The sequence below is a fragment of the Falco naumanni genome, chromosome 2, assembly GCF_017639655.2.
Source record: "Falco naumanni isolate bFalNau1 chromosome 2, bFalNau1.pat, whole genome shotgun sequence".
Classification (NCBI taxonomy): domain Eukaryota; kingdom Metazoa; phylum Chordata; class Aves; order Falconiformes; family Falconidae; genus Falco; species Falco naumanni.
In genome coordinates this window covers 119,639,741-119,654,529 of record NC_054055.1, presented here as the reverse complement: position 1 = coordinate 119,654,529, position 14,789 = coordinate 119,639,741, and the positions used below count along the sequence as shown (strand labels likewise).

Sequence of the window (14,789 nt, the reverse complement as noted above, 5' to 3'; positions counted from 1 at the left end):
GAAAAAATCCCACCTCCTTCCCCAGAAAGCACTGAAAATTTTAGAGAGACTTTTGCAAAGAGGAATAATAAGTAGAGACTAAGAAAAAGCTCAAAGCTATTGTGCTATTTGTAGTTGTTACACAATTGCTTGTGTAATACACAAAATGCCTCACTGAATGGAGCTGGCCACGCACATGAACTGTGGAAAGCTACTTTAGACAGCAGTGAAACAGGTTTTGACCTAAATTGCCGAGTTTAACTTTACCTTGGGCTAAGCACAAGTACAGAAGCCAGCAGAGCCCAGCTGGCATCTGTAACCCACCGAATCCCGCAGCTCATCCCCGAGTTGTGAGGCACCCCTGTAACTACCCAACAAAAAATGACCGGTTTGTGTCAGTGGATGAACGGTCTTTGTTTAATATTTCAGTCCGGCAGAGTTCTCATCCGAGCAGACGTCCTTGTTGGACTTGCCTGGGACTGACAGTGTTTAATGAGCCTGGGAGAAATCCAGGAAAACGTTATCACTGAACAACAGACAGAGACTAATGCCAGGCTTCAGCTACTTGATTTAAAAATTTTATCACACTTCAACACTGCAATGAATGGAAAATACTTCCCAAAGATTAGCACCACTCCTCCTATCTCTCCTCTGATCACTTTCTACCTTAAGTTCTGGGAAACAGAAGAGTTTTGGGGAGGTGACAGTGGAGGGGACACTGCGGTTTCTGTTGTGCCAGCCATCCCACGCCGCTTTGCCCATGGGGCAAAAACCGCTCCCATGGCCCGACCGCGCATGGCTGGTGTGACAGCTTAAATCGCACGCGCGGTGCTAACACCGCACATGCCATGGGAGCCTTCTCATGGAATGTAAACACCGACCTTTCAAACACTTTCCCTCCAACCTGAGACTTACTGATATAAACCATCAGTTTGCCCTCAACAGGACATTAGGGAAAGACGGAGGAGACTTAACAAGTGTCACCCCCCCATCAAACAGTGAAGCCACCTCCTGGAGAGCTGTACCTCAGGACTTGCACTCCCCTGGGCTTGGCCAGGGGGCTTTTCACCCTCCAGCAACAGTTGTCTGCATCCTCCTTGTGCACAGACTTGGTAGGATAATAAACGGGCTCTGCAGTGTAGGTCTAGCTGCCATCCCTTCTTCTCACCAGCTTATGAATAAACATAACAGTATCATCAGGCCTCGAGTAGTTAGATTTATCATAAACAAGGCTCGGGACCAGGAGGGAAAGGGGGAAGGAAAAAAGTGTCATTTGAGTACTCCGGGCTTCAGAAATAGAACTCAAATTGGAGGCTGCGCGACCTCGCTTCAGCACCTGCGTGCGTAAGCGCTCCGCTTCCAGCGATGCGATTAGATGCTATTTTTCCCCTGGGGGCTCTGCCTCCTTCTGCATAAGAGACGGGCCTGCGTGGGGAGGAAGGCAGTCAGGCGGCGAAGGAGACGCTGCTGTCTGCGTGTCCCCTTCCACTCTCCTGCAGAAGCTGCCTGCTGTATGAGTCAGAAGTGGGAAAAGTTGATTTTAAGATTCAAGTAACCGCTTGCTGCATTAGTATGTCGGGAGGCTTCAGGCTTCACCACAAAGTACCTGCGTGATGGCAAGCCAGAGGTTTACACCAAGTTTTAGACAGACAGCCGCCATATCTGGCTTTGCTTTCTGTGCAGCTGGGTTGAACCCCCCGGTTTGCGCGGAAGCGCGTGGAAGTCCTGTGTGCCAGGGCTGCAGCCTAAGCCACCAAGAGCCGTTCTTTGGAGCTACAGAAAGTCTATCTGTGCATGCTTGTATGAAGCATCATGGACTAAGAAATGGGGGCTTTCAAATTTTCAGGTAAGGAGTCCCAAATTAGCAGTTTACGCCAATTTTTGGCATCTGGATTCTCTGTCAGCAACATGAAGGTAATCATTATGTAGGTTCCGTAACGGCGAGTACCATACAGGAATGAATGGGAAAGGCTATACGTCAGATATTTTATCTCTACCTGTTCAATTACACACAGGCAAAGGCTCTTCACACATACACAAGTGTTCGAGCACAGTCTCAGCAGCAGCGTGTGATGGAGCAGTTGAAGCTGCAGCTGTGTTCTGCTCACGCCAGGAGAGCCCGGAGCAGCCTCTGGCACCGCATGGAGTCCGGGAGCCTGCAAACCTCGCCAGGGGAGCGCAGCCACCTTGGAGGGCCACACGCATCAAGCCAGCCCAAAGATCGCATGCCCTGAGCACACCACGCCTCAAAATACACAGCACTGCAGCCACGGACCTTAAACAGGTGAAGGAGTGACAACAGCCTCACGTGCAGAGACGATGCTGCTCCCCAGCACATTAACAGCCCCCCCCACGCCCGATAAAAATGACTTCTGCTCTTGCAGAACACAAGCAAGGCATAAAGGCATTGCCTTAGTCTTTGCAGAACACAAGCAAGGCAACAGCACAAAACCGTGAAGCAAACCGTTAAACCGACACCAAAAGAACACAATAGCTCTCCAAGATTTCCTGCTGCCTTAGAAAGCCACAATAAAGTTGTATTGATTCATCTCATCCTGAATATAAGAAAATTAAAAGGCTTCTTTTAAAACCAGATTCACTTCCAATTGCTCAATACACGATAAAAATAAACCAAAGACATTTTTCTAAGCCTTATCCTTAAAAGATAAAAAGAGAAACAATTAAGGCACTTGATACAACACACAAGCAAGCAGAAATGGCTCCTGACTGTGGCCCCTACCCTCCAACCAAGATTAAACAAAATATATTGCAACTGAGCAGCACTGGATTTCTTCCCCGGGGCTTATCAGAAGCCTCTGGATTTTTAAATTACAATAGCCTTGTATTTCCTTCAAAGGTTATAGGACATTCTGGCCGTACTGTAAAACACAACTGAAATGCAACACTGGAGTATCAATATAAGCAAATAATACAGCCAGACAGGTCATTCTGAAGTACCACTGAGCCAAAACAACAGCTGCTTACTTACAAAATTAGTTTTTAATAACTTAATACAGTGCAAAACCCTAAAACATATCATTAGCTCAGTTACTCTGAACAAAAATGTAACTAATACATCATTTGCTCTCTCACGCAAAGGCTTAGCTATGTATGGGTAAACCAAGGGCTACCCATCCTGCTGTGTGGGAGATCCCAGCAGCAGGAGGGGGATCTTCTTGTTATCTCTGTTTGTTCTCCACGCAGAGATAACCTTTTCAAAGATGTACTTTGGCCCAAAGGAACAGGATCCCACAGAATTTAATCAGCGCGTATTAACTGACAACCCACAGGCTGGACTTGGAACAGACTCTGTTTCACGAGCCAACCACATCTAAAGAAAATTGCAGTCGATTATTATACTACAGTAGCTGAGCCAAGGAAGTCTGGGACTTTTCCACGCCTATCAATGCCTTTAGGATCTTGTGACACAGTCTCCTTTCCCTGCACTCTCCCCCCATTCTTTATTCCCAAAGCATGACCAGTGCTGGGCGTAACTCACGGAAAAACCCCAACGCAAGGGCAGCGGCTCTCCCCCTAGGTTCCCACGCTGCAAGGAGAAATACGTCAGCACCTTCACCGCATTCCTCAGGCACTGAAGAGTTTTGATCCAGAGCTTTAGAGGGGGAAGACACTTTAAAGCCCTGCAAGCAAGCAGTGCCTTCGAAGCCCACGTAAGCCACGAGAGCCTCAGTGCCCGCTGCCGAGTAACGCTGCCCTTGGGTTTGTTGCTGGTTTCCGTCACACGCAGCACACAGTACGCTGTCTTCAGGCCTGGGATGGCGTGCTGGCTCAAGAGATACTTCAGATCATTCCCAAATATGCTTCAAGGTGCTTTCTACCTTCATTCTTGCCCCCATATGCTACATAAAGTCTTTCCTCAGGTTGTACAAAGGCTCAGCTGTTAGCCTAACAGCTTTGGATTCAGCTTCACAAGCGTAACGCTACGTGTGTTCGCTACAACGAGGTTGAACACTTCCCAGTTGCCATTAATTGCTTCCCAATTGCTCGCTTGCCTAGACCGTGGCCAGTTTTGTCCCTGCAGTCCCATTTCCCAGGTTAGGTCACAGTGGCACAGCAAGGAGGTCACAGCGGTCACAGCAAGGAGGTCACAGCCGGCACAGCTGGCATGGCAAGGAGGTCACAGCGGCACGGCAAGGCTACACCTCCGTGGTAGGCAGACCCCTTTCCTTCCCTCCCAGCCAGGTGCCTTACCCCAACACTGTCTGTCCCATTTCACCCAGTCAACACTGACAATATGTAAGGCTAAAGGAGAAAACTGCTGCCCCACTAGCGTTGTTACTAGTTTTGTTTTGCCTTTTTCATGGTTTCTCCACAAACCTCCCATTTAGAAGGGAAGATACGGGCAGAGGGAAGAATGCAGTGTGCAGTGATGTTCTTACACATTCTCCTGAAATTATAGTGGGGCAAATGCCACAGAAGTTTTAACAGAAATATACCAGTAGACTTGTGTATTTCCAAAGACACCCTTAGTAAAAAAAAAATAATAAATGAATAGTTATGAGCAAAGTGGCTACAATGTTTCCAACACAGAACCCAACAACAACAGGTCAGGAAGACAGGCTGTAAACACATCGATGGCAGCAACATAGCGTGTAAGGGCTCCCGTGACTCCCCAGCTCCCATTTTCAGACAAAAGCTGATGGTCATAAAAACCCAAAAACCTCAACCAACCAAAGCAAACACAACCCAGAACAACCCCCACCTTCCAGGCTCCAACCTGCTTTTACAGTTTGGTCAGAAAGCCAGGCAGGCGCAAGGGGAGGCAGGGAGAGCTTCCAGTCCCGTACACAAGACACTACTGCCAAGCGCCAAACACACTGGCTGCTCTTACTAATTCCCCTTCGCAGGAATCACCCATAAGACCCAGATGTTCCAGCTGACCACAGCTCCTCAGCCAGGACCACCAGTTAACTCCCGGTCAAACAGCACCAGGACAGAAGGGGCACAAGCTCGCTCCTTGGCAAGGGTTTGACATCCTGCAACTGTTTGCACCTGCCAGCCTGAGGTTCTCAGAGAGGCTGGACATAAACATGAGGATCATGCTACCTTGTTATTTCTGTTCCACAAGGGACATCCTCTTTGGTAAAGGTGCCTAATTTTCCCAGCAGTGAGCAGAACCACCCAGACTGCTGTTCCAGCAGTGGGGAAGCATCTTGCCCTGCTTGCCAGGCATGGTCCGGGACTACCAGGATATTTACATCAACAGCTACACAGTTTTCAGTGCGGCATAATTCAGCCTAACTAGTTATCCCCCATCTCCCTGTACTGCTAGGAAAGCAGCCAATGTAGATCGGACCAGGGTAGAGGGAGATGAACGTGTCACTGGGGATATATAGCTAGCAGGCTGCAGGCTGTTCCCAGTCTGATCACGCTGCAGAAGGGAAGCTGGTGAGAAGGAGTTGGAAAGGAAGCCTGTTCCAGACAGCGAACAAATCCGAAGATTTCAAAAGTAACCAGATGGGAATGCATGGAGGAGTTTTTATGTATAAAAGCCAACTTTGCAAGGTTGAAAGCGTTTTTTGTGAAATAAGTACTTGCCTAAAAATACTTGATCTTTGGCTGCCAACAATAAACTCTAAGAAAAGGGAGCAGAGAACCTCTTCTTACATCTTCACAAGAACACTTACAGCAAACCTATAAAGCTGAGTATCACAGTTTCAGCTGAGTTTATCCCTTTTTTGACCTGCACTTATTCCAGAAGAGTGCACTGCTAGACAACTCTTAGAGAACTAGACACATACCTATGAATCAAGAAAATTGTCAGCATAAACAAGCCATAAATCCTAACCAGCAGTTAACACTTTCGTCACTGCTGAAGCTGTAGTGTAAGTGGTTTTCAGACTTCTTTACCCTGAATTTTACCACCACCGCTAAATAAATCCTACTACTCACAATCAGTACGAAATACTTCCTGAAATACCTCCCAAAGACCGTATCAGCTGACCATTATATTGCTGGTGTTACACAGGGCTTACTTACCAGCACTTACATTTAGGATCACTTCCTACAGCAAGGCCATGCTTTCCGTTTGTACAGCTCTGAGTCCCACCGTTTGCGCAGGATATTAACTTCATCCTGAAGTTAAGAAAATTCCAGCCCAACTTTCACAAGCCTGGGAGGAAAGGGTTTTTTTGCTTACATTAAGTTGCCCGTGCTAGCACAAATACACAGCACAGATATTTTGAGCAGACTAATAAGACAAAAACGCTCTGCCTTGATTATAAGGGGGAAGCATAGGGGGAGGACAATGACACTACGGGAACTGTTTCAGGAAAAGCTTCATGTTACATCTTCTGTGCAGGTGAGGATGATCAACTGCACAATTCAGAAGTCAAGCGTTCCAATTCCACAGCCTGTTGTATCCCAGGGGTGGAAGAGAATCCACTCCCAGACCCGAAAGCACACAAGAAAAACTTCATAATTTCAACATAGGACCGAGGCTTCACCGGGGAGAAACAAGTGACAGGCACCGTCACTTAGAATCAGTGGTGAAAGATAAGTGGAGAGATGGAGAAGTAGGGGAAAGTGAAAGCCTAAAATAAACCACTAGCAGAGAAGGAGAAAAAGATCAAAGAATGCAGGAGCGAGACCAATAAGAAGGGGGGTGGTAAGATGAAGACAACATACAACAGATGATGAACTGAAGAGCATCAACTCCAAACTGTTTACTGTCTCATTATCCCCCAAGAATACACCAAAATGAACTAGAAAGCACAGAAAACACATGCTACAGAAAACCACTGTTTTTACAGCACGACTGAAATAACGTACAAAGCTATATAAAGCCACATGCTGAATGGAAAGCTTCCTCCAGATGATGCAGAAGAAGAGCCATCTACTTTCAGACAGAAGTACCAGAATGGCCAGTAAGGAGACGCGAGGTTGCTCAGAACTAAGACAGCTCAAGAGTCTCTGCACTTGCAAAACAGGCAATTGACAACCTGACATAACACAGATAATTAAAAATTGACTCTCTGGAAGAGCTGTTGTACTGGTGCCAGCTACTCTCTGCACTAAATGAGGAAGCCTGTGGGGAAAGAAAAAAGTCCAATAGCATATTGGATACAGCATGCAACAACTATAAAAACTGCACAGGGAACCTTATTACAGAGCTATTATGAACACCGATAATATCAGGATGCCTAAAAGCAAAACCCCAGACTGTAGCTATTTCTCTGCATGAATTAAGTATAAAAATCTACAGGTTTTCCTACAGTGAAGAGCGCTACGTTTTGAACAAAGTTTTAAACGGACATCAGTGTATTTGCTAGTTCTGTTAGCCACTATTCATTACCAATTGGAAGAGCACTGCCAGGAAAGAACACAGAAATGCTGTCAAAGCAGCTTGATGTGTCCACGCATTTGTTTGTTATGCAACTGGACAGAGTTCAGCAACACTTGGCTTAGAGCAGCATACTGAGCAGCATCTTTAACCACAGACCCGGGGGAACCCCAAATAAAACTTAAAAAAAAGAAAAAAAAAATCAATATTTATACACCATACTTATTACTCTAGATTTCTATCATGTAAACTCCAAAGATTTGTTTACCATTTTCTGGTGACATGAATCTTACTGCTGCATAACCTTGCTTGGGTGAGCAGCTTGACATTCTTGCCCTCCTATTCCACCATTCTAAAACAAAAGTCAGACCAGCATTTATCAGTTAAATTAGTATTACACTTGGCATTTCCTACTGGAATTTCTTTACATGAGCAGTTTCTGGCAGAAAAGGAGCAAACCAAACATTTACTTACCCTTTCCCCGTGACCAAGAGACTTAAACAGAAATGAACCCACGTCTGCAAATTTACTTAGACACACTAATTTCTTAACCCGTTAGACCAAATTAAAAATTTATGGTTAAGGAAGCTTCCCTTCCCAACTGTTTCTGCAGAACTAACAAACTCCCTCAACTCAACAATTCTGATATTTGGGTATGACGTTCCTAAGCTATAACTGCATTTAATGCAGTAAGGCCTCCAAACTGCATGCGTTGTGCACAAAGTTGGCAGTCATCCCTGTAATTTACCTCTCTTAACAGAATACATAAACCACAGAAAATAAAGCAGCTATTTTTATTTTATTTTTTATTCCCCTGGTCTTCAGAGACCAGAACAATATCTATAAACCTTACCTGTGGTTAAGTTATAAAAGCTGTATTTCAGTAACAAGTTATAAAAGATACAATTCATCTGATGTTGTATAATCGCAACAGAATGTACGAGGCTGTACTTAAGACATGAGTTGAACAGACTCAGCAAGACACATCTATTACACAACTGAAAACCAAAGAATCTCAAGTATTTTAAAATCTAGCCATTACAAATTAAGATACAAATAAAGGCAAAAATGCTACAGCAAAAGATACACATTAGATTATCCAAAATGCTGGTAGTTCTACCAAAATACAGATACTAATGAGATAGTTCTACCAACTGCTAAAAGACATGTTATTCATGTCACGTGTAAGAACAGAAAAGTGTTCTGTACCTTCAAAAGCGTGCATCAAATTCCAGTACTAGTATTTCGTATGAAAGTATATTTTTTAAAGCACAAAATGACCTGAATAGTTATACTATGAACAATACATGAAATCCTGTCGGTGTGCAGGAGAAAACGACAGTGCTGACAATAGCCAGCACATACCAGATAGGAGTATCAAAAAAGTGCAGATCTTTTTAAAGAATGAAAAGAAGCGTAGGATTAGGAAAGTATTATCTAGTATTTAAGAAATATTTATACACTCATGTATTTCATTTTAGCATGCTTTCCCTAATTGTTGATACTTGCTGAGAAGTCATTTAAACGTATTCTACTTGCTCGAATCCATGTCTTCTCATAACGAGAAACTCCTCTTTGAAGCACTTGCACAAATATGCTGATAAACACAGCTTTCAATGTAGCATGTTCTAATTGATATCCATTTTATTTTTATGTTTGCATCTCAGACATCAGGAAGCACCACTGCACAAATGATGTTAATCAGAAGAGACAAAATTAACAAGATTAAGTTATAAAAGTGCTTAGCCTATAAAGCATGCTGCTTGCCAGACCACCAATAGAAGAATATACAGACAAAAAACGTTGACAGTGACTCCTATTTTGCTTTACGTTTCCCTGTATGTATTTAGGAAGGTTAGTCACTAGCAAAAGTTGCGTTCAGCTCCCAATACAGATGGTAATAGTTCTTACCATGACCACCAGAAGACCTATTTGCTATACAGTAGCTCAGTTCTTTTGGATCAAAGCTTCCACAATTAACTACTTTTTCCTTCTCAGCTTATAGTTAGGCTACTTTAATTTTAGTTACTGTTTGTTTGTTTTTTTCTCAAATCAGACAGTATGCTAGCTTCAGGTTTAAAATTCTTTACATATATTCATACGTATGTATAAACTACTAGAAGTCCTAACAGAGCCCTATAAACTGAGGTTCACTGCCTCTGCACTTAACTTGCCACCACTTAGACTGTGAATCATTGCAATCATATTGGAGTGCCTGTTCAGTTCTTCCTTCTGTAGTTTCACAAGTGCTTCTTTTTCTTCCAAGCGTCCCTCCAACTGGGATTTTTGAACTTCCAGAGAAGATGCCTGTAGAAACAAACAAAATGTTATGATTTCCTCCATTATCAACTGAAAACCACACGATAGAATGAATGCTGAGTGGCCTGGCGGTGAATTTAAGCAAGTAATTAAAAAGAAGTTTTAAAATTACAAGTTTGTTTCAAAAAAATCACTCAGTTATACAGGTGGTGCACATGAATGATTACAGCTACTGCCACATTTCAAAATGTTAAGATACTATGGGAAAGCACCAACCCCCGTGTTATCATAGCCCTATTTAAGCAGAAGTGTTCAGAGTTCAACCATCCACATTTCATTTCAAGCCCCCCACAGTAAGTATTTACTGGGAACAATGGAAATATTTGCTATATATGGATAATCTTGCCTGGAGAGATTAGACTTTGCTTCCAGGGAAATGGAAATATGGTAAATACATTTGCCAGACTGCACACTTAGCTATTTGCTGATCAGTTTGCATGAAAGATGAAGCTCTGCCTTGAGAGTTTACAGGGAGCCTTACCTACAGGCAAGAACATACAGGCTGCACTAAAGTTTCAGGGATTTAGTTTTGGCTTTTTTAAATACTACCCTGTTAATGTGGTATAGCCAAACTGGTCTCTCTCTTGAAAAAAGACTATTTTTCTTAGATATAAAAATAGATATTTTATTAGAATTTCAAAGACCAAATTCAGATGCATTTTGGTGTGTACATATGTACCTTAATTCAGGACACAAGGGGAGAAAGTAAGCCAATCTGTATTTTACAGTAGTCAAAACTACTGAAGAAGAATGTGCTACTTATTTAATATTGTACTACACATTTATTTTTTGTTGTTTTTTTTCTCCTTTCAGACGTTACGTACTCACACACCATGCTTCATACAGCCTCATTAGAACCTGACCTTGACTACTTCTCTCTTAAATTCCAAGTTCAGCTACTCAAAAGACATGCCATTAAATTTGAGAGAATTTGTTCTTGTCCACTACACAGACTACTCTAGATTCTTTACCTAATTTACTACTGAACTATTGATTTACCAACTTCATCAGTTAAACAGATACCTAAAATTCCAGTCTCTAGAATGCAGGCGCAAATAATTCCTTACCTTGATACTCAGTTCTTTCCTTGCTTGCTCTGTTTTACTTAATTCCTTTCTAAGCATATCTATAGCTTGTTCCATATCCGTTTTTTCTTTCTGCTGAGCTTTCAGATTTTCTTCCAGAACTTTTATTTTCTGTTGCAAGGCTTAAGAAAACAAACACATTAAAAGATGAGTTGCCAAACTTAAAAGAGATACTGCACTGCCTGGGAAACAAGTTTGAGGGGGTTTTGTTGTTTTTATGTTTTGTTTTGGGTGGGGGTTTTTTTGTTTGTTTATTTTTTGGTGGTTTTTTTTCTTTTTTAGACTCAGCTGGCTGCTAATAATTGAATTACTGAGTAGTGCCACCTACTGCTAGGCTTTAGCGGTTGCTTCCAGTCATTTGCAGAAAAGTTAAATTAAGCTCTTGGAATCTGCAGTTCCTACAGAAAATGGTTCTAATAGACGTGCTGTATAAAGATCCTGAAGGGACATATGATGATGTGCAGAGATTTAGTGAGGTCCATATAGTCTGGGAAATCAAATTTATGTGTGCTTTCCAAAAAAAATTAGAAATCTGTATTTGTTACATTCAACTGTTTAAATTATGTATCCCTGGCTAACTTTTAAGGTTTACAAGTTACTGGTAAGATACAGCTGCTTATCTAGAGCCCCTAATAACACCTGGTTAATCTAGTTAGTTCTCAAGGCTCAGTGACCTTTAGGTAAGTGACTTACTTGCTATTTTGCCATCTCTCTCCTGTAGCTGTTGCTCTAATTCTTTTCTGTGATGTTCAGTTTCTACCAATTGTGCGGCAGTCCTAAAGTTGCAAAGAAATACATTTTAATGATCAAAGTGAGATATGCTGCCATTTCTCTGTCCTAAGAAGCTGGAATGATTTCTGTGTAATTTCCAGCTATGTCAGAGCTTCAAATGATCAAACCTATGAATTTGCAAGGTATGAGCACAGACAGATTTTATTTCCATTTCCCCCCCTAAAAAAGTCATTTCCCTTCTCTGGTCATAGAGCCACCGTAGAAACTACTGAAAAGGTTGATCCCTGGAGCTTAAACACCAGAAACTGTCGCTTTTGATTACAGCCACAAAGCATTCAAAATACCCTGACAGGACTGACAGTGTCATTCAACCCAACTCAAAATTCACCGCCACTAGTGACTAAGGATGCTGGGGCTTTAGCTATTGGTATGCTCCTAAATCAACAATACCGCTAGTAAAATGCTTCAGGTATTATCCATGCAAGCCCATTTATGCATAAAGATTTTCCAAGACCGTTCTGAACATCTTCCAGATTGTTGCAAACACTCGGTATACATTTCATACGATACTGCCGTATCCCACATATGTCTGCTTCAGCTTTTGCTAGTTAGGATAATTATTTTACTTCCACAATCATTTAATACAGAGGTACTGTCATCTACCAGCATTATAACTATAATCCCAGTGCTTTATACTCTGTGAAGCTAATCTACTTTTTCCGTTACTAGCTAGCCTAATTTTGCCTAGCCTAAATGGCATCTGCTGTCGCTCATTTACTTGTTTATCCACTTCCTACCTACCAGTTTCTAAGCTGCAGCCTCTAGTAAGATGGGAGGGAATATATTTCCATGGCCTTCATCTTATTTGTGGCAGTTCAAGAATATCTACGTAATAACTGCTCCCCCAACCCACCTTTAGAGAGGGGCAGCTTTTATCAGAATATCTCCCAATTACACTGAGCCGCGTATTGCATCAGCAAAAGTAAGTGTCCAAATTTATTCCGAACCAAACGGATGTATCTGTATGAATTTTTTTCCATTTGAATCAGAATTCAAGGCAGTGATTGGGACTGCTCTGATTACTGACAAGGCAACAGCCTGGAAGGATGAACTAAACTTTGCAAGTAAAACCAAGTTTTATTTCTAAACTGAATACAAGGTCTGCCTGTAAGCATATTTTAAAAGTTATCTTCTGCAAAATTAAGTATTAAATAAAACCTCTCAAAGAGGAACCCTATTCCCTAGGTTATATTGGTGAAAGGTCAAAAAGGAAAAAAATTATAGGTAGTCCTCAAGAAGACATAAGTAATGCTAGTTTCATGGTCGAGGAATGATATTTTATACCACAGACAGAATACCAACCATCACTATTTCCAATATATTTTTAAAATTTATCAGTTTAGCAGGGTTGGGTGTTTTTTTTTTTTTTTCCTGATCTATAACATTACAGAGGAACCTCGCAGGCTAAAAGGGAATACGTGGAAATCCTTGGGTGGTAACAGCATTTAAGAACTCAACAACAACCAAAAAACACCTCCCCCCCACAACCCCCCCCCCAAGAATTGCGTTGTCTTCATTGCTCTTTAATTCCTATTGTCACCGAAGTCTGTAGATATTCCTCTCTGCTCCCAACCAATAACAGCAGTAAACAAAATAAACCACCAAAGTCACTACTATGGATTTTCATCTAACATACACATAACAAAGCAATGAAGCTTATTTTGCTTCCACTAACTCCATTTCTTAGATGTTACTTAAAGCACAGTTGAAAAATTGAGACTAAAATGCCATTTAGTATTACTGTTTATCTTTAATTTGCTTTAACGAGACTGAACTGAACTTACCTGTCATTCTGTTGCTTAAGTGATTCATTTAGTTTCTTCACTGCCTCCATTTGCTTATTTAGTGAATTGCATGTAATCTGTAGATCTTTATATTGTCTTTCAGTTGTTTCATACCTACAAATTAATTACAGGGTTGTGGTTGAAGGCTATAAGTACTTTTGAAAAGCTTTTACTTTAATAGTTTGTCAAATAAAAATACTTTACATCATGTCTGCAATCATCCCACTCAAGCTAAAAGCAAGGTGTTTGCAGGGGGAGGGGGGGGTCAGTTCAGGATTTTCTGGTTGTTGTTGTTTGGGTGTTGGGGTTTTTTGGGTGTTTTTTTGTTTGTTAAATGAACATACTTGGAGATAGAAAAAAAAAAACCCAAGCAAAAACCAACAAATCAACCTTCAGTGGATCCCTTACATACTCTTGATTATTAATTATCAGGAAACAACCTTCCTCCATTAGAAAACTCTTAGGAACTGACAAAACATACAGATGCCTTTAGAAATTTGATATATACAAACAATTATAAATTAGCTATTTTCAGTCATCTTTTAAAGGACCCTTTGAGTCAGTCTAGGACCTCCAGTTGTCTCGTGATACTAAAAACGATGCAATGTGCATTTAATACAAGTTTATGAAGCAGATATCACACTCTGAGCAAATGTGTTCCTACTAAAAGAAAATTCTCTCCCCTGGTGTCAGTTATCAGATTGTTTTTATGGAACAGCATATTTAAAGCGTGCAGATTGTTTAGAAAGCAAGTTTTTGCTTTATAAACACATTATAAGGTTTATAACACGTTATAAGCTATTTGTTCCTATTTTGGAGAATTTACAACTATTAGATACTAGACAGAGGCTGGTTTATTTCACATGAACTAGTCAAATAAGTGTTCACCGAGCATATGGCTACATACAATTCAAGCAAAAAAAAAAGAGGCACTTCCATAGTGACCACACTAGATACTGACTCAAGAAACCCCCATCATGGAAAAAAGTTTTATACATATTTCCTCCCTCAGTGACTCCCTTACAGGCAGCAATATGCCTCCAAAATTGTCTCATATAATACCTGCTACCCATTATTTAAGCAAGAAACTTGCTCTCAATTTAGTCAGCTTCTTTGCCTTGCTGACACCTAGTGACGGGGACAGCTGATATGAGCTGAAAAGCCAAAGCTCTTTCAAGCTCTTATTCTTCCAAAGCACATTCTATTTTCATAAACATAAAAAATAGTTTCTAATTTTACATACTTTTTGTGTCTCACATGTCCTTTTTGAGCTTAAGATCATAAAGAAATAATGCTTATAAATAATTTAGGACACGCAAGTGCCTCTATCCTTCCAACCTCACTTTTACCTAATTTCAGTCAAATTTGCTACAGAAGTGATCAAAGATGCAAGCTCCTACCTCATGCAGACATACAGCTCATGGCTGCTGCTCCAGATTATTTATAGCATGTCAAGACAGCATGTAAGATGAAAGAAAGACGCCAAGAATACGGTATAATACTAATAGAAACTAAGCATTGTTAATT

The 14,789-nt window shown here is 41.4% G+C and overlaps 2 protein-coding genes across 3 annotated transcripts in view; both read right to left on the bottom strand.

Moving 5' to 3' along the window:
- MYH15 (myosin heavy chain 15) overlaps nucleotides 1-7,984 on the bottom strand; it is a 69,582-nt gene extending 61,598 nt beyond the window's left edge. The window contains exons 1-2 of the mRNA XM_040583103.1: nucleotides 7,551-7,984; nucleotides 7,295-7,462 (exon numbers count right to left, since the gene is read on the bottom strand). The gene's annotated coding sequence lies outside the window, so the exon portion shown is untranslated. The remainder of the gene's footprint in view (nucleotides 1-7,294; nucleotides 7,463-7,550) is intronic.
- A 78-nt stretch (nucleotides 7,985-8,062) lies between these two features.
- The window catches only part of CIP2A (cellular inhibitor of PP2A), a 28,172-nt gene continuing 21,445 nt past the window's right edge, over nucleotides 8,063-14,789 (bottom strand). For both annotated transcript variants that reach the window (XM_040583104.1, XM_040583105.1), the window contains 4 exons: nucleotides 13,263-13,376; nucleotides 11,380-11,462; nucleotides 10,669-10,808; nucleotides 8,063-9,589 (listed from right to left, as the gene is read on the bottom strand). In XM_040583104.1, coding sequence (XP_040439038.1) covers nucleotides 9,419-9,589; nucleotides 10,669-10,808; nucleotides 11,380-11,462; nucleotides 13,263-13,376 — 508 coding nt within the window. In that variant the 3' untranslated portion in view covers nucleotides 8,063-9,418. The remainder of the gene's footprint in view (nucleotides 9,590-10,668; nucleotides 10,809-11,379; nucleotides 11,463-13,262; nucleotides 13,377-14,789) is intronic.